The sequence below is a fragment of the Epinephelus moara genome, chromosome 8 (genome assembly GCF_006386435.1).
Source record: "Epinephelus moara isolate mb chromosome 8, YSFRI_EMoa_1.0, whole genome shotgun sequence".
Classification (NCBI taxonomy): domain Eukaryota; kingdom Metazoa; phylum Chordata; class Actinopteri; order Perciformes; family Serranidae; genus Epinephelus; species Epinephelus moara.
In genome coordinates, this window is record NC_065513.1 from 21,167,530 (window position 1) to 21,185,945 (window position 18,416).

The window sequence follows — 18,416 nt, forward strand, 5'->3', positions numbered from 1 at the left end:
GGCACTCTTTAACATTGATTTATATTATTCCAATATTTAAAACACAATCTCAGTCATGTAATTCAAGGTTTACTATTACATCTTACAATATTTTGGCAGTGCTCTGTAAAAAATGCATTTATTATAAACTACATTTATTATGTTCTTTAATTACAAACAGTCACATATCCCAAATACAGCAGCATGTTATAATGGCTTCAACTCATTGTACAGGTTTGTTATGAGTTAATCAGAAGAGCTGCTGTATGTGAGAATTATTGTCCAGATTAGAAACAGGGTTACAGTAGTGCAGTAACCAGTAGGATGCTGAAGCTGCTGTGAAGAAGCAGTTTCCTCCAGATTCGTCTCTCAGTGAGGAAATCAAGGAGAGCTTCATTTCCTCACAGATGCAAGGTAGGCGTACCAAAATAAGGCCACCATGTTGGCAAACAGCACTCGGAACTGAAAGCAAAAACAGACACAGATTAAACCATTGCAAGAAGTGTTGGTACGTGACTCACCGTTGGCTGGGGGACAGGATGCAAGTCAGACACAAACCTGTACAGGCACAAAGTTGATATTGATGAACTGGAAGGGCGTCCACACTTTCCAGTTCATCTTTAAAGCAGTCCAGTAACTTTGTTTCATCTTCTTTTCAAAGTCTCTCCACCCTTTAGCCTGAAAATAGATTGGGATGATTATATATTTGAATTTATTCATCCTTTTGTCTGTGTGAAAACTGGCATGTGTTTAATATTGCAGATAATACATGAACACAAGACTAAATACTACAATAAAATATAATAAAAATCCAGGATAGAACACAGGTGTCAGTAGGGCTGGGTGATATAAAGACTATGTACAATTAATTTATTCATTCATTCATTTTCCGTAACCGTTTATCCTGTTGGGGGTCATGGGGGGGCTGGAGCCTATCCCAGCTGACATTGGGTGAGAGGCGGGGTACACCCTGGACAGGTTGCCAGACTATCGCAGGACTGACACATAGAGACAGACAACCATTCACAGTCACATTCACACCTACAGCCGATTTAGAGTCACCAGTTAACCTGCATGTCTTTGGACTGTGGGAGGAAGCCGGAGTTCCTAGAGAAAACCTACACTGACACAGGGAGAACATGCAAACTCAGCACAGAGGGGCTCCCCCACTTACTCCCCGCCCACAAAGACTTTTTACTTACTAAGGATTAAGGCCCGCTTGATTCTTTTATACTCATGTTATAGTTTTGTGTCCTGTGCTGCAAACCATCAAACCTCTGTAGCTCCAGTGCTACGTGCAAAAACGTTAACGTATATCACTGCTTTTCATTTTATATAATTTTTCATTTACATGTTCTGCAGCTGCATATTTTCAAACAGGGAATAAAATCCCTGTCTTTGCATTTTATTGTGATCACAGTCTGTTTTTATAAAAGTGCTTGTGACATCTGACATTTGGCTTTGACTTGCAGCTGCACATGTAGCCCATTTCGTGGAAAATATGGAGATACTGAGATATGAACTTCTGTCCATATCGCCCAGCCCTAGGTGGCAGTAAACATAGTCAAAGGGGCAGTCCGCTAATTTTACACATCAATGTATTCATAGGAAGTACTATAAATCCTTATTTATCAAGCACTGAAGGTCTAATTAAAGATGCTATCAAGCTGCATTATGGGAAGTGTAGGATCCTGTGTTTTTTGAGCTTTACACATACTGGGAGCTAAAAACAAATCAGGATATCTCGGCCTCTACTGCAGCAATTTTCACCATTCTTTGTAAAAATCTGTCTATTGCAAGTCCCACTATGATATGCCAGAGCAATATGAAATCACTGGAAGGCCCCTTTAATGAGATGTTTAGGAGTGACAGTTTCTGAGATGTCTCACCTCCAGGACGTTCATAACAAAGTAGAAAAGGAGCAGAAACCCCGGGGCAAAAAAAAGCCGATCCAGTAGCAGACGTTTGACTATGCAGAGCGGGTCTGTAGTGGGTATCCACACTTCCATGAGCTGGTAGAAGTAATGGCTCACTGGTCCGGTAATAAACAACCTGAAATAGACAACAAGGCATAATATTACTGCCAAAAAATACATGGATGTAGGAGGGGAGTGTAGTTTTGCATGATAGCTGATGTATTTTAAACTGTCTCACACATTTTCTTGCAGTCAACCCTCAGGATTCTTTTCTGTACAACATCTCACCCATAAATGGCGTAGCGTGCAGCTCCAGCTGTGTCAATCTCAGTGACCGCGGCTCCATTCTTGGCCTTTTTCCTCGCCTCCAAAGTCTGAGACAAAAGATTTCCTAGAGCTGAGAGGATGCCACTGAAAACAATAAGCACACACACAACAAACACAGCTCTGTCAGTGTGCATCAGGCACATTGTCAGGTCAAATACACTTGGTAGGGGAGGTTTTCTGGGCAGATGCTGATTGGCTGGAGCCAGAGTGCACACAAAGGGGCAGTCTGTGGTCAGTGCAAACAAAGTGGCCTAGAAGATACACTTTGAGGTCAACAGTCAAGTTAAGACAACAAATGGCGATCTAGGTTACAATGTAGAAAATGGTAACTTAAAAATAATTCCATAGTTTGACTTTGATAGTGTTTTAATAAATGACAACGCCTCATTTCTGGCTGTCAAACTAAGGACATAGGACTGTAAAGAAGCAACGGGGCTGCAGGAAAGTACCACAGCACTGAGAGTGAGTGAATAACCAGAGCTACAGACCTTGTGACAGACTTAGTGAGGATGGGGTACTTCTTCAGGAGGAGCAGGTACTGCTGTAACAAACGGAACTGAACGGACGCGTCCCGGACTGGCACACTCTGCACAGGCATCGTCAGATGTTTAACTGTACAAACATAACTGACAGGGCGAAGTTGAAAAGGAACTGCGCCCGTGTCTTCCGGCTTACGTCGTGGCGTCACTAGCGGAGCCACGCCTTCACGCGGACGTCAAACAGCTCACTGTGTACAGCGAGCAAAAGTTTTACAAAATAAAATAATACATTAATACAGTATACAGACTGTTTAATGGTTTAAAAAATATAATTACCCCTAGAAGAAATGTATTTGCAAAGTGGGCATTAAAGACAACGTTATTTTTTATGGGAACAAAATAGAGAAATGTCCCTTTTTCATTTTTATTTGAATTTCTTGTCAAAATGCATTTACTCAGTGTGCAAGAACATTAGAGGTTATCATCTTGAGTTTAACACACACATGTTAAAAATACTGTATTACATGCTGTTCCTTATACAATGTTGGGGAGTAACTAGTTACATGTAATTAAATTACAAAATAGATGTAATAGCAATCAGTTATTGAGTAAAAATAAGTAGGGTAATTAAATAAATTACAGTTACTGATCAAAATGTCGAGGATCACAAAGGGTTTACATCCAAATATATTTTAATCAGTTAAAAGTTTATTTTATTCTTTTCTATTCTATTTTATTTGTGGTGCAGGAATGTATTCTTTGACTATTTTAAGGACATTTTCAGCAGTTTTAAACATTTGTTAGAAAAGTAATCAAATGTAATTAGTTACATTACTTTGATGAAGTAATTAAAAATATACGTTAGGTCTATTTATTACATTTTTAACAGAGCAACCAGTAATCTGTAACCTACCACATTTTAAAAGTAACCTTCCCAACACTGTCCTTGCAACACGCTACAGTGACTTTCCAAATTAGCATAATATATTTTTTAGTTTTATATAAGGCACCAACTTTCACAGCAACATGAATATTTTATGTAATAAGAGTTAGATTTGAATGAATGTGACTTTTATTTTACAGCAAATTAAACATTTAATGCTACTTTTAAGATGCAGACCTGAAAGTGTGATCACACACCAAATGTTTTTGACTTACTATTTCTGTTATTCTGGCCCCTCCTGGTGGCATAAGTGAATACTGACAATATTACAGACTCTTCTCATGACAGATGTCTTCACTACCAGGGCCCTGCCACCCAATAAAATGCAGCCAATGTTAAGGCACTGACATTTTTTAACAAAATTTAGGACAGTTTTTTTTTAACAAAATCATGTTTTACTTGTTTAACCATCACAGGAAAGCATCGCAGGTCAGTAGTATAAATAATGTCTTGTGCAGAGGTAAGTGTTATGTAGGAATATGGTGATGAGAGGGAGTTAAGTCAATCTACATTTTTCTAACAGCTCAGTGCAAGTATGAAATGACAGTATTACAGTTGTTTGTTTTTTTTAAAGATTTGTAGCACTGTCTTCACTCATTTTCACAAAATGGATAAATTAAATTAGATAAAATGTTTGTATTAGTTAAGACCTTATAATTTATATCCATTTTTTTTTTTCTTTTAATATATATTTTTTTCCAGAGCCAAATTGAGCCTGAAACTCTGCAGTGAAGCATGGACAACACCCACTATACCTGCTCTGTGTATCAGAGGAAGTGGACACATTTAGAAACATACAACATCCACTTTCTGGAACCGCTTTAATAGTATCAACTTGTCTATAAAAAAGTAAAAAAAGATACAAACATATTTACAATGTTGAAACAACAGTTGGAGGAAATTCAGCGTATGGCACAAAACAGAACAGTTTAAACTACCAACATGAACTCTTTCGTAAAGAAATCTTTGCTCACACTACTGCTGGAAAAGGAAAACAGTGAAAGCTTATGGGCAGGTTTTGGTCTGTAGTTTGTTGGAAAACATGAACTTAAAGTGCCTTCCAGTTTATTGGAGCCTTTCCAGACTTCTTTAGCAGCTCGTTGGCCTTTGAGAAATGCCCGCACCCAAAATATCCTCTGTGAGCAGACAAGGGAGAGGGATGCACAGTCTGCAGAACATGGTGGCGTTTCTACAAACAGAGATATATATTAACACATATTACACACATACCAACTTAGACACAAACATGATAAGAAGCTTTGGTTTAAAACAACAGTGTGGACCCACCCTATTAATAGCAGCTCCTTTCTTCTGAGCATATGATCCCCACAGCATGAAGACAAGGCCTTCCAGGTTGTTGCTGAGCCAATGCACCACAGCATCAGTGAAGGTCTCCCAGCCTTGGTCTTTGTGGGAGTTGGCCTGGTGCGCTCGGACGGTCAACACAGCGTTGAGCAACAGCACACCTGGAGAGTGAGGTCACAGATGTAGAAGACGGCAGGTGGGTTAATAATCAACAGCTTTGTTGCTGTGCAACTATGCGTAAACATTCAACAAAAATACCTTGTTGGGACCATCCAGTCAGATCTCCATGTCCAGGGTGCTCAAAGCCTTCAATGTCCGACACCAGCTCTTTGTACATGTTCTCCAGGCTGGAAATGAAAAGGATCACAGATGTAACAAGTATGTCAAAGGACTGCACAGCACTGGACTGATTTGAAGTTAGAAAACTGACTAGTTGACATGCAGAGAAAATGAAAAAGTTTTAACCTGGGTGGAGGATGCACTGGTCTTTTGACACTAAAGCACAATCCATGTGCTTGGTTAGGGCCATGATATGGATCCTGGCCAAGAATCACCACCTTGACCTGGAATTAGAGACACATTTTAAAAAGATGTGACTGTGATGGTTAATGCCAAACTAAGGGACACTTCACATCATACACTTAACTTCAATTTTATCCACACAGCACTGACCGTTCTGTCCCACTAACCCATCATTTACATATATACGCTAATATTGTATGTTAACTCTGATTTTCCATTTTCAATTGCACTTTAGTGTTCCATGTTTTGTCCTCAGCGCCCCCTAGGGTGTGTAAGTGTCAGACACAGTGTCTCAGGTCAGGATAAGTGGGACAGTGCCAGTGCAGTCAAACTTACATCTCGGATGTCACACATCTGAGTCCAGCTGAAGACCTGTTCAGCAGGAGGGTACACAGTGTGGCGTTTTCTCTCTTCAGAGACAAAGTTCATCAGCTGTGGCAGACAACATTAAGTTATTTGAACCGTTTAAAACAACAGAGACAGCAGTGCAGTGTGATGTTGACTTGTCATCTCACCCTTTTAAAGTAGGGCTTTCCAAACTCTGCCGACAGTTCCTTTCTCCAGCCTTCCCCAAACCCTGGAGGGGTCTGAGCGGAAGCGAGTTTCTGTATCGCTGCTTGCTTGTTGCGGGCGATCCTGTCCAGTTGCTCCGGGGACAGAGGAGCAGGAGGCGGGCTGGACGGCTCCGGACCCACCGCTGAAGACTTCTGCTTCTTCTGCACAATTTTAGTGTAGTGGGCAAAACACAGAGCAGGTGAGCAGCGTACAGATGGAGGTGAGACTGGCTTCAGAAACCGTCCACATCGTAGCACAAACATTCTCGTGGTTTAGCACAAGTTTAACAACAAACAGGAACACAGCGGCGCTTGTGAACGCAGCTTTCGTATACTGAACTATCGCGGGAAACGACAAATCCCGCTGTGTTTGAAATGGTTTTACAAGTACCATGTAAGTTGTGTTTAATTATTAATAACGCTATGTTTTAACAAGCTAGACACGTGGCTAATGTTAGCTGACAGACTGCACTTATTAATAACGCTCACCGGGTCTTTGGCATCCTCATTGGTCTCATTTACGTCCTCCGAAAATCTCTTCTTCGAGGCAGGTGAAAAAAATGAATGAATAGTTTTCTGTCCGATCATTTTCTTGATGAACACCGTGACGGTAAGCTGTCGTAAACTATAAAAGTACACGTATTAGCTAAAATAAGAGCAAAGCGGCGGTGGGCTCCTCTGGAAAGACCTGCAGTTTCTGACAGTATTCGCGCCAAAGTGACGACACAGAGTTATGATAATGAGCTGAGGGCTGTTCAAGACCATCTGTTGCTGTGTGTTTGTACTGTCTGTGAAGGGTGAAGCACCTAGCATTCATCTTTGTGGAATATACGTTTTCTCAGCTATTTTCGTGATGTTATATTGTACATACATTATTTCATAGCCGTTATTACGCAGTATTTTATTCTATAAACGATTAATGTCATATCTTTGCTGCTGTTACACAATTTTGTAGAGCTAAAAAAAATGCTCTATTAGGTTAGTAGCCTTTTCTAGTTCGTCAATCGACAAAATTTAATTAACTGTTTTAATAAGTGATAAATCATTTGTGTCATTTTTAGTTTCATACTCTAAAATGTGGATTTGCAGCTCTTCTTTGTCGTATATCATAGTATATTGAGTATTTTCCCCTTTGAGCTGTTGTAATGTCACCTGGGGCTCAGGGAAAATTGTGATGGGCATTTAAAGAACAAAACAATTCATTGATTAATCTGGAAACTAGTTAACAGATTAGTTGATAATGCAAATAATTGTAAGTTGCAGCCCTGCCATTTCCAAAAAGGTCCAGAATTCATCAGATGTAAATATATTAAACTAAAAAAAAAAAGTGGTACAGGTACATTCCCAATGTTTTTCCCATATTAATTTAAATCTCAAAATCAGTATTAAAGGTCAAGTGCATTTATTGGCAGAAATAGTAGGCCTATAACTTTGTTCATTAGTTTATAATTTGAAAATAAGACTCACTGTGTATTTGTTGGGCAGCATGGTGGTGCAGTGGTTAGCATTGGGTCCAAATCCCCCACTGCAGGTTTGAACCCAGGGAGGGGGAGCCTTTCCTTGTGGAGTTTGCATGGTCTTCGCGTGTCAGCGTGGGTTTTCTCTGGGTACTCCGGCTTCCTCCCACAGTCCAAAGACATGCAGGTTAATTGTTGACTCTAAATTGCTCTTAGATGTGAATGTGAGCGTGAATGGTTGTCTGTCTCTATGTGTCAGCCCTGTGATAGTCTGGTGACCTGTCCAGGGTGTACCCTGCCTCTCACCCAATGTCAGCTGGGATAGGCTCCAGCCCTCCTATGACCCCCAACAGGATAAGAGGTTTAGGAAAATGCATGAATGAGCTGTTTATATCTGCATATGGAGTGGGTCCTCGTCCACAGAGTCCACCATGTTGTTCTACAGTATACCAGAAGGATTGCGTTTTTTATTTTTGCATAGTTCTCCTACACACTTGGCACACGGGAGAATTTTCAGTTCTGCAACCTTACCACTCAACACCACCACTGGTGTAGCAGAGGGTATACGCAGGTATACAGGGTATACCCGCCTCTTTTTCTGGTAGTTTTCAGTATACCCACCTAACAGCCAGAAAGCCATTGGAATATACAGGAGAGTACACCCACTTCCTTTTCGGTAACCCACCCATCTACCTAGTAGTACACCCACCTCATCAACTGCCACTACACCAATGGATGCGATACATCTTACACACAAGAGATATTTATTATTTCCTTCTTCCTTGCAGCTCCACGGAGTGCCACAGACAACAGGTTACTACCATGGAAAAGTGTGTGATGAAACACTCCTGCTCCAATGATGCCGAAAGTCCCCAGAAGAAGATCAAACTGGAGAGTGATGACAGTGTGAAGCAGGAGGAGGAGGATGATGAAGAAGAGTTCTCTGATCCTGTTCCTTGGCAGAAAATAGAGGCAGAGGGACTAGACTGTGATTATGCTTTGCTGTTCTCCAAAGAGGAAGCAGACCACCTTTTTAAACAGCTGGAGAAGGAGGTGGTCTACGCAACAGGTACAACATCCAACCTTTTTCTGTAAAGCTATGACCTGGTGTTGGAGTGTTGGTGAACAATCATGGCTGTTTTTGTTCCAGGAGAAGAAGCAAAGGTGCAGGTGTTCGGGAAGGTATACAATATACCAAGAAAGCAGGCCACATATGGAAATGCAGGCCTTGCCTACACCTACTCTGGAGTGAAACGTTTAGCCTGCCCGTGGACTCCAACCTTGGAATATATTCGGGATGCTGTCACGAAAACAACTGGACAAACATTTAACTTTGTTCTGATCAACAGGTGAGAAATTACTGAATACAAGTTTTAAAGGTCACAGTTTGATATTTGTATCCCTGCTGAAAGTGCTCTGCTCTCCTGCAGGTACAAAGATGGTCACGATCACATGGGTGAGCATCGTGATGATGAAAAGGAGCTGGACCCCCTCTGTCCCATCGCCTCCGTCTCCCTGGGAGCTCCACGAGACTTTATCTTCCGGCACAGAGATGCTCGGGGAAAACAGGGCCACAGACAGATCGAACCTGTGAAGCTGGAGCTCGCTCATGGAAGTCTGCTCCTCATGAACTCACCGACCAACACTTTCTGGTACCACAGCCTCCCTGTTCGCAAGAAGATTTCCTGTCCTCGAATCAACCTCACCTTCAGACGCATCCTGCTGGACAGAAAGAAATGACCAATCATGAATTATCACCCAGGCCGATGGGGCCAGTTCCCATGAAGTCTCTGAGGAAAGGGCCCCAGTTTAGGCTGAATGGAGTACAAGACTCTTGCTGTCATTGGGTTTATGGACAAGTATCAGAAATCTAAAATGTGTTTATGTAGCACGTGAATCTACGTGACTATACGACAGAACAAGGTGGAGATTGAACACATTTTACACTGTGAACCAGTGGTTAGAAATGACAGAGGCCCAAACCTCTGACTGACTCAAGTTCAAACTACCACTAAAAATCAACAACTCTAAACAATTCAATCTCCTTGAATTACAGATTCTCACCAAGAGCAGACCATGAAGCCTAAAAAAAAAGCCTAGTCCCAGTTAAACTCCCAGCCCCTTTTACTAGCCTGGTGTGGCTTCATATTTAGACAAACAAGGGCTGTCTCAGTTAGAGGTCTGATCTGGTTGCCAAGCAGTTGATTTTTATAGAACTTCTTTGGATGGGTAAAACCAATTGTCGGCTATCCACTTGAGCTAATGTTAGATAGCTGTTTAGATCACACATACAAATATAAATGTTCTTCAGTTCACTTTACTGTAACCAAGAGCACCAAAGAATAATTCACTGAGATTTACTGGCACGGTAAAAAAGAGCGGTCATAAAGTCAGAGTATGTGTCGCTTCCTCAATTACCGGGTATGTTATTTATATTCCTTTAGTCTGTAAGGGTCCTCAGATCGGAAGAATCAAAAGGGTTTTTCATAAAAATTAATCCATGATGTGAGTATTGTTTTAATAGGATTAAGTGGTGTTGTGTCAGTATGCTGGGTGCCGTAACTCTCGAGTGTTGTAAAATGAGTATTAACTCCTGATACCCCGTCTGTCGGAGCTAGATCAAATGAATGACACATAATTGACATGTTATTCAAAGCCTAATTTTTCACAATATTCATACTGTTTCAAATAAACAAGTTGATTGTATTTTCCAATCTTTGCTGAGCAACAGTTTTGTGTGAAGGGAATTAAAGTCCTGTCCCATATAGACGCCTGTTCCAAAAATATAGGCCTGTTGAGTTCAGTGATTTAAGCAAATAATAGCCTGGCCTGCTAATTGGAGTTTTATAGTATACAGTGTAGCATAATGCTGAAGTAACTCCTCACATAGCTAGCATTACAGCTACAACCACGCAGTGGTGGGAAGTAATAAAGTACATTTACTTCAAAGTACTGTGCTTAAGTAGAATTTTGAGGTACTTGTACCTTACTGGAGTATTTACATTGTGTACCACTTTATAACCTACTTCTACTTCACCTCAATTTCGAGGGGAAACATTGTACTTTTACAAGTTGCACTGCAGAGTCAGACTATCACAAAATATAATGAAAAATAAATTATGATGTATCATTATGGATAAGGTAAATAAAGGTCACTGCTACCCAACAGTGTATATAGTAAGAAATAAGCCCCAAATTTACCAGCTACAACATTAAAGTTATGAATACATTATGCATCAATAATTATAATACAATAATATATATTAATATTAATAATTATCTTGCTGTAAAAACATGAAACTCTAATGTGCACGTTTGTTCTTGATCTTTTTTTTTAATGCCTTAAAACAATCACCTTTACAGATTTCACACAAATACAAACAATCTCACGTGAATATACATTAGTGCAAATCGCAAACATTGATGAGGAGTTTTGCACCAGGCCATTTCTCACTTTGACTCAGTCAGTTTGGTAGGAGCAAAACGGCAGCTATACAGAATTAAAAATATTCAGGATAACTTGCCCAAAAAACCTGCAGTCATACTGTGGCTTTATTAACTGAGAGCAGATCATTATTAATCTGTTGAACCGTTGAACATCAACACCAGGCCGAACGGCTCTGATGCATCAAATCGTGTGTTCACATTAGTCGTAGCACACATGGCTTCATGTGTTAAAAATCTCGAGCGTTAAAGACAACATGGCACTTTGACCTCAACTCTGCAAATCATGACAGTGTAAGGATTATTGGAAACATAGAAAAATATCAAATTCAACTGCTTATTAACAATTTCAATTGAAACATTGATTCCAAAACAGTTTTACGTACACTGCTGGGAATGATTAGGCAAATTAGACGATAGAGAACCAGAGTTAGAGAAAATTCTACCTATCTGACTTCATAGTATGTAACAACTTCTAAGTAACAACAGCAAGAATTCCTAATCAGCTACTTCTGTGTCTGTAATGTACAGGCAGTGGACAAAATAACAGCAACACCTTAAAGTATACTGTGTTCCAATTTAACACCAAAAACTACAGCATTGTAACAATGCCACAGAGTTGAGTCGACATCATAAGCTTCACACATGAACAAAGTATTGCAGGGCTATAACTTTAGAGTGCACTATATTCTGGTGTTTCTGTTCTTTTGTCCGATAGAAGCCGGGATGTTGCATGACAGAAATTGTTACACGTGTCGAAGAAAAGTAGTTAACATGAAAGTATTAGACTAAAAATCCTGCAGGTCCGTAATCTTTGGGATTGAAAGCCCAGAGCAGCAGGCAAAGTGTTCACTCACGAATTTATTATCAGATCTCATCATTCAACAACCTTCAGCATGTTGCGGTGATCCATGAGGCAGATTTATCTTTACAGTAACTCTGGGATGGCTTTCTCTGGTCTCATTGTCACAAAGTCATAATCCACCCGTTGGTAACCGCACTGTAACTGCCACATACAGCTGTGACAGTTGGACTGGAAAGGCAGAAGTCAGTCAGGCCGTGAGGCGTTAAGCTTCCGGTTACTCCTCCGAGCGCAGAGCCAGGTTCATTCTTCGGACTCTCTCGTAGAAGAGCATGTAAGCGTTGGAAGACAGCACCTCGTGCAGGCTGGCTTTTCGTACCGAGTCGTCTGACACCCAAAGCCACTGGGAGCTGAGGGGTGAAGTGGTGCGGGGTGAGGAAGGGCTGCGGCGGTACGTGACGAAATGTCCTGAGTGCATGTCGCCGTGGTGAACCAGCACGGCCGTGAGCTGGAAAAGGTACTCTGTAGAGCTGGAGGGAAAGACGCTGTGATCAGAGGACATAAACAGATGGGTGGTAAATAAAGGAGGAGTCAACATAAAGTTTCTTGTAAGGTGTTGAGCCACCATGAGACGGCGGAAAAGCTTGGTTCTCCTTGGCGTAGTCTTACAAAGACTCTACTGGAGGGCTCTGATTACCACACTGAATAACTTGGTAAGCATGAGTATAGTTGCACCTTGACATTAAGGCCCTGTCTACATTCAACAATGGGCACAAGCTAATTGAGGAGATTACGTCATTGTTTCCCAAACACTCCATTTTACATGTCTACACAGACAATGAAATAATAAAAATAAAAATAATCTCTGTTAAAGTGTCCCTAAAACTCATTTTGCAAGTAGAGAAAAGGGCAAAATATAGAGGAAAATATCCGTTTAAAAATAAATCTGTGGACGTGTAAACAGGGTCTAACATTACCTGTAGTCATATGTGAGGCCAAGCTGTGGGTTCACACCAGGAGACTGAAGAAATACAGACGAACATGTTCCATTGGAAAAAGGTTTGTTGTTGTTGTTACGATGCTCTGCTTCTGGAAAACAAAACAACAAATGTATGATGTAAAAAACTAATTGAATGTTAAGCAGAATGATATTACAGGGTTAGCAGATCCAACACACCGGTGCCATTAGCAGAGGGCTTCTCCATGCAGTCATCTAAACTCTCTGTCTTTATGGGGCTCGGAGCACATTTGATCCGCTGACTTCTCTGTGTGGAAGCAGTGTGTTTGTAACGGTCCATCGACAGGTACTCTGTGAACTGCACATGCTCCTGTCTTTTGATGGGGGTTCCTTCACCGGACCACGTCAGTCTTTGTAAATGGATGCAGAGACACTGCGGGAGCTGGCAGAGGGAGGAAAACAGACGGTGAGAGGACGAACCAGGGCAGAACATTTTAGAACTTCTGCCATAAAAAAAGGAGGGGAAGTTTTGATCAACATAACATTTTACTGTTACATTTCTCTCCCCAAGATGGACACAAACAAGCTTCAGTGTTGTACATATTATCTAACTAGTATCTAACATCTTAGGCTCTTAATAACTAGCTAATAGTGACATGATAAATATAAATAAATAACAGCTACCTTTCCTAGTTTTAACTGTTTAACAAATGTTGTCCTCTGGCTTTCCAGAACTTGCCCGTTGACTGTGGTCCCTTGTTGAAGCTGCGGAGAAATGATCCCAAACACAAATGACACAAATCAGCAAAACACATCTTTATAAAGAAACATGTCAACCAGGAATACTAATCTAGCTTTGCCAGGGTGCCACTTTTGCAAAATGACAGGAAGCCAGGGTCCAGTTAATAAACAAACATTAATAAATAATATATAAATAATTACAGCAGACCTCTGTCTGGGGGTGTGGGGGAGATTCCTTGTCACTTTTTTTGCAAAACAAGCTCTATTTTGATGTTTTTTTTATGCAATCTGACATTGAATTTACATTCAAAGTACAAAAAACAATCTAGTGTGAATCAATATATTTTTATTGTGAATTAGAGAATGGTCAGTGGGCCATCCAGCACTATATCATGGGCCAGATTTGGCTTGTGGGCCATGAGTATCACTGATGTAGGCCTTTCTGGTGTACAGCACACCAGTCATATGAGTGCAAATGGAAGTAGCTTGGTGCTAGTTTTGTCACAAGGCTTCCTGTCTATGCTTTTGTGTGAATTACATATTAAAAATACAAAAATTAGCAGAATTTGGCAAGACACAGATACTGCAGTGAGTGTACCTTGGTACAGTTTTCACATTCCACTTCTTTGATGGTTTCTGAGGAGATGAAATGCTGAAGACACTGGTCTAGAGAGATCGGTCGACCCTGAGGATGAATGCATATCAAATTATGACAAAAAGAAAAACAAAAAAAGGTATTTTTCAAAGGAATGCTATAATAACTTTTAATATTTGTGTGTTCCTGACATTTTTGCTTACCCACTGTGGTAGAGGGATGGACAGGGAGAGACTCTCAAATGAGTCATACCGCACTGGACTCTAAAGGAAAAAAAAAAAGCAGAGGCATATATCACCTCTTAAACACTTATGTGAAATTCTGACACAATGAGCATTTGAATTCTTCAGTTATGGTCAAAAAATATGTTTTGTGAGGTCACAGTGAGTTTAACTTTTGATCATCAAAATCAATCAGTTCACTGCTAAATCCAAGTAGACGTTTGTGCCACATTTTAATCAATTCCCTCAAGGCATTCCTCAGATATTGTGTTTGTGAGAATGGAATGGATGGACAGACAACCTGAAAACATAATGCCTCCAGCCACTGCTGTTGCCACTGTGGAGGCGTAATAAAAAGTCAAATACACACTCACTTGTTGTTCGCAGCGTTTGCATGACATATTGCTTGTTAAACGACCATGAAAAGGATGCTGACACTTCCAAGGACTTGGTATTGGATGAAGAGGGGCTGCAAAATGAAAAATGAATACAGATCAAATACAGTCCTTTACGGTTTGATATTCTAAGCTTCATAACTTCTTTGTCTCCTTACCTCGACTTCTGCAGGTCATAGTTTTCTCGTCTTGATCAGGAAGGCTCTGGTATAAAGAAACACACACAATAAAGGGGAGGGCAGCACCAGATTTATCTACAGCTGCGATTACAGACTACACATGTGTTCCAAAGGGCTGAACTTAACTCCAGAGCATTCTGGAGGCGTCGGCATGCAGGATTTATTTGTGTGCAGTTTTAGAGACAATGCAAGTGGGGAGATGATAACTTACCTCGAGGGACTGCATGTCAAACAGGTGAGCGACTTTGGGCTGACGATCCCGCTCCTCCTCCAGAGAAGATGTAAGGACATGAAAAAGTTCATGTGCATCCTGAAAGGAGATAAACCGACACAGACAGACGACTGTTGAGACTTAAATAAAACACAGTGCCATACTTTATATATAGAAATATCAGAAATACCACTCAACTGCATTATAGACTAACCTGCTCTTCAAATGAACTGATATGCCACCGGTATAATCTGAGGACATCCAGGAGGCACCCGGCATCCAGCACATCTTCCTCCCCAGGCTCGTCACTGGACAGAGCTGTCAGTGCAGAAACAGACATCGTCTTTTTCATAAATATGTCCACTACACTCGGATGACTTATATCACACTGGGTTTACATACCTTTGAGAAGCTGAAGGAGTGTCTCGGACAGCTGGTTGTCTTTGCATGACTGGATCACAGGTGATCCTGAAAACGTCTCCAGCCACCTGATGAAGGATGGACATGCTGCCAGACCCTGAAGCAAAGAGTTCAGGAAGCAGGTGTTGCCTAAGTTCAACAGCCCAGGAACCATACCTGAAACAAAACACAAGTCATCAAAAGTTATTGCTTTACCACCAGTGCCATACATAATCTGTGTATCACATCGACATACTGATTCTCACCTCTCTTTCTCTTCTTTCTCTCTGTAATTGGGCCCCACAGAACGTATACTCCAGCTGCAATTGCAGCAGCTATCCCACCAATGACACCCCAGTTTTTTATCATCTTGTTTCTGAAAAGACAGCGCTGTGTTAATGAGGCTCAACAGATGACTTTGGATGGAGGGGAGTAAAAAAGAAATGATGGGTAAAAACAACAGGACAGGCAGTAAGGCATGATGGTAAAAGGGAAAATACCCATTACAATACAATAATGATACTGACTTGTCTTTTTATTTTTCAGTGCCCAACAGCAGTGTCTGGGCACTAAAGTTGATTTTTGGCAGTAATATCAACATGATATGTTATGAAAGCCATCAGCGGCTTCTTTGTGAGAAAGATGGCTAAGTTTCATGTCAACAGGTTCCCGTTCACAATGTTTTATAGATCTGCCACTGGGCAAATCATTACATACTCTTCAATCGGTTGTTTCGCTTCCCTGACTCTCAAACAGAAAAAGAGTTCTAACTGAGATGGTCAAGGTCTGCAGCAAAATCACTGGCACCAAAAATAAATAATCTATTCTGTGTGACACCCTCTACACCAGACCTTCAGACCTTGCCCTCACGTTTCCCTTTTAGGGTCTCTTTAGCCAAAAACAACACCTTTAAAAACTCTTTGATACCTGCTGCCTTCTCTCAACACTAAAAGATGCGGATACAATGTTATGGTCATTTTAGAGGTGATATTTTGTAGTGAAGTTGAACTGTATTGTGTTATATTGAGGTTTATTTTTATCCTTATTCATATGAATGCTGTTGCCGAATGTAATGAAATGCAGTACAACTCAACAGCACAAAACTACAACCTCCAAAATAAACATTAAGTTAAGTCAACACCTCAAACAGTTTCAACAAATACTGAACGATATAACCTTCATTAAAGTAGGATTGTTGCAGGGCTGTTGTATTAGACTGCGCTGGTTTCAGCTCAGCTCACAAAACAAATGGCAACTCTGTGTTGTTTTTAAACGTAAGTGAGCTTGATTTGTTCCTTACAAACAATGCATTCCTTCGAACGATAAGGGATAAGATTTCTTCATCAGTTCCCTCCCTTATTGATTCTCTGTCATTTTTCTGTATGGAAAAAGTTAGGCCTACGCACGTTTCCAGCATCAATTTAACTGTTTTATTGTCTCTGTGTCTGAACAAAGTGTAGCAACTGTCTGTCTGTCATCATCTAAAATGGATTAAATGAGAGAATATTTCTTTTCATTTAGGTTTTCTTAGTCAAAGAAAAACATCTGCTGAATGTGCATATAACACGTTATGCACAGGATATTTGCCTTCTATCACAGACACACTGCTTGTACATAGAGTGTCAAATACATGGCAGACCTGAAATTTAAGCCCATGTTGTGTGAAAAGATGTTTCAGCACTTTGCTGGTGTTTTTAACCTTACTTGAAATGATCATTTTACAGACATTACACCCAGCACTGCTGTCATCTTCTTAGTGAAATTAGCTTTAGACCTTTTCTTTATCTCTGTCATCACTCCTCCTTGTGGCAAGTTTTCAGCAGCGTAGATTAATTAGTTTTTTGTTTGGGTTAATTAACAAAAGTTCAAATGCAGGTGTACAGTAGTAATTTGACATCATTGTTTGGCAATGCGCAACTGTAGGTAAACACAATCCAGCATTGATAAAAGGAAATGATAAGATCAGAGGCATATGACTATCACAGATCTGACAATTTGAATTCCCAAACTCTCTTACTGCCATAGTTTTCAACTAGCCTGCCCTATACGCTACAAAAGCACAATAAAATCCATTAATATCAGTCATGGCTTTTGGGTCTGGTGTGCCACCCCAAGATTTCCAGTGGCTCCGTCTGACCACCCCTATGAAAGCGCCACTGCTTTAAAGACCCCTTGCCAATACCCTTCTTCTCCTGTCATGACTACATACCCTGTCTCTATCCCCTTAAGACCCAGACAAAACAATACGTAATGCAAACTAAATGCATTAACAATGCGATCCATTAACCTCTGAGCTGTTTATCTGTTGTAAAACCAGACATGACGCGACTTCAGATCAAGCAAAGCCTCTTCCAGCCTCATCTGCTGCCAGTGTCACAGCTTGAAATGTTTTTAATTTTGTGGTTACATTGTTTTAAAGTCTATGCGCGACATTATCTAGTCAGTATACTCAGCAGCCACACTTCACTGATGTGTAACCATGAAGCAGCTCACACTACCGTTAGCATACAGTACAAGAGATAGCTTTAGCTTTTATGCTAACTTACCGACAACACCGAGGTTAGCCTGCCCTCGGCGTACTATGTCGCCTCCATTGATAAACATCCAAACTGCTATCTTGAAATACAAGTAACATTACTCATTGCTGCGTATCTCCGTTAGCGGGTTTTGTAACTGTGCCGTTAAACCGGACTCGGTGTCTGTTTGTCCTCCTGTCTGCGCACGTTACACTTTGAGTCCAACGTACGGCGGCGTCATGACCCGCTTTGCTCCTGACCCCGTGCACTCAAAATAAGCTTTGGTTAGTAGTTGTTTGCCAGCGGAGAGGTTTTACCTGACTATGGATCCAGTGCCAAGGAACTCCCCAACAAGCTTATCAGAGCTTTCTGGTCTGCACCACAACATCCTGCTTTCATTACGGAACTCCCGTCTGCCGTGGCATGTTTCGGGTCGGACCCTCGGGAGAGCGTACTGCTGTGTTCACAGTTTA

General features: G+C 40.9%; 4 protein-coding genes across 10 annotated transcripts; 1 reads left to right on the forward strand and 3 right to left on the reverse strand.

The window, feature by feature from the left end:
* Positions 1 to 129: 129 nt before the first annotated feature.
* Positions 130 to 2,878, reverse strand: pxmp2 (peroxisomal membrane protein 2). The gene is made up of 5 exons (XM_050050476.1): positions 2,711 to 2,878; positions 2,184 to 2,306; positions 1,869 to 2,031; positions 538 to 657; positions 130 to 441 (listed from the first exon to the last, which is right to left on the reverse strand). Exons 1-5 carry the CDS (start codon positions 2,818 to 2,820, stop codon positions 373 to 375), a joined length of 585 nt encoding a protein of 194 aa, XP_049906433.1. The 5' UTR covers positions 2,821 to 2,878; the 3' UTR covers positions 130 to 372.
* A 1,570-nt stretch (positions 2,879 to 4,448) lies between these two features.
* Positions 4,449 to 6,754, reverse strand: unga (uracil DNA glycosylase a). Of its 2 annotated transcripts, XM_050051948.1 has the most exons (7): positions 6,515 to 6,754; positions 5,987 to 6,187; positions 5,808 to 5,903; positions 5,415 to 5,512; positions 5,208 to 5,296; positions 4,932 to 5,110; positions 4,449 to 4,833 (listed from the first exon to the last, which is right to left on the reverse strand). In XM_050051948.1, the coding sequence occupies exons 1-7, from the start codon at positions 6,611 to 6,613 to the stop codon at positions 4,693 to 4,695; spliced, it is 903 nt and encodes a 300-aa protein (XP_049907905.1). In that variant the 5' UTR covers positions 6,614 to 6,754; the 3' UTR covers positions 4,449 to 4,692. The 2 variants fall into 2 exon arrangements, with proteins under 2 accessions (XP_049907905.1, XP_049907904.1); XM_050051947.1 differs by lacking the exon at positions 6,515 to 6,754 and having other exon boundaries at positions 5,987 to 6,333.
* On the forward strand, positions 6,084 to 10,401 carry alkbh2 (alkB homolog 2, alpha-ketoglutarate dependent dioxygenase). Of its 4 annotated transcripts, none has more exons than XM_050051950.1 (4): positions 6,084 to 6,225; positions 8,271 to 8,551; positions 8,633 to 8,831; positions 8,913 to 10,399. In XM_050051950.1, exons 2-4 carry the CDS (start codon positions 8,305 to 8,307, stop codon positions 9,220 to 9,222), a joined length of 756 nt encoding a protein of 251 aa, XP_049907907.1. In that variant the 5' UTR covers positions 6,084 to 6,225; positions 8,271 to 8,304; the 3' UTR covers positions 9,223 to 10,399. The 4 variants fall into 4 exon arrangements, with proteins under 4 accessions (XP_049907907.1, XP_049907908.1, XP_049907909.1 ...); XM_050051951.1 differs by having other exon boundaries at positions 6,110 to 6,246; positions 8,913 to 10,400; XM_050051952.1 differs by lacking the exon at positions 6,084 to 6,225 and adding an exon at positions 6,309 to 6,419 and having other exon boundaries at positions 8,913 to 10,400.
* Positions 10,402 to 10,802: 401 nt separating this feature from the next.
* On the reverse strand, positions 10,803 to 18,393 carry usp30 (ubiquitin specific peptidase 30). 3 transcript variants are annotated; one of them, XM_050050148.1, is made up of 13 exons: positions 18,261 to 18,393; positions 15,694 to 15,803; positions 15,431 to 15,604; positions 15,243 to 15,346; positions 15,029 to 15,127; positions 14,797 to 14,842; positions 14,618 to 14,712; positions 14,226 to 14,285; positions 14,026 to 14,112; positions 13,371 to 13,451; positions 12,906 to 13,128; positions 12,706 to 12,817; positions 10,803 to 12,258 (listed from the first exon to the last, which is right to left on the reverse strand). In XM_050050148.1, exons 1-13 carry the CDS (start codon positions 18,329 to 18,331, stop codon positions 12,006 to 12,008), a joined length of 1,515 nt encoding a protein of 504 aa, XP_049906105.1. In that variant the 5' UTR covers positions 18,332 to 18,393; the 3' UTR covers positions 10,803 to 12,005. The 3 variants fall into 3 exon arrangements, with proteins under 3 accessions (XP_049906105.1, XP_049906104.1, XP_049906106.1); XM_050050147.1 differs by having other exon boundaries at positions 10,803 to 12,273; XM_050050149.1 differs by lacking the exon at positions 18,261 to 18,393 and adding an exon at positions 17,974 to 18,223 and having other exon boundaries at positions 10,803 to 12,273.
* Between the last annotated feature and the right edge of the window lie 23 nt (positions 18,394 to 18,416).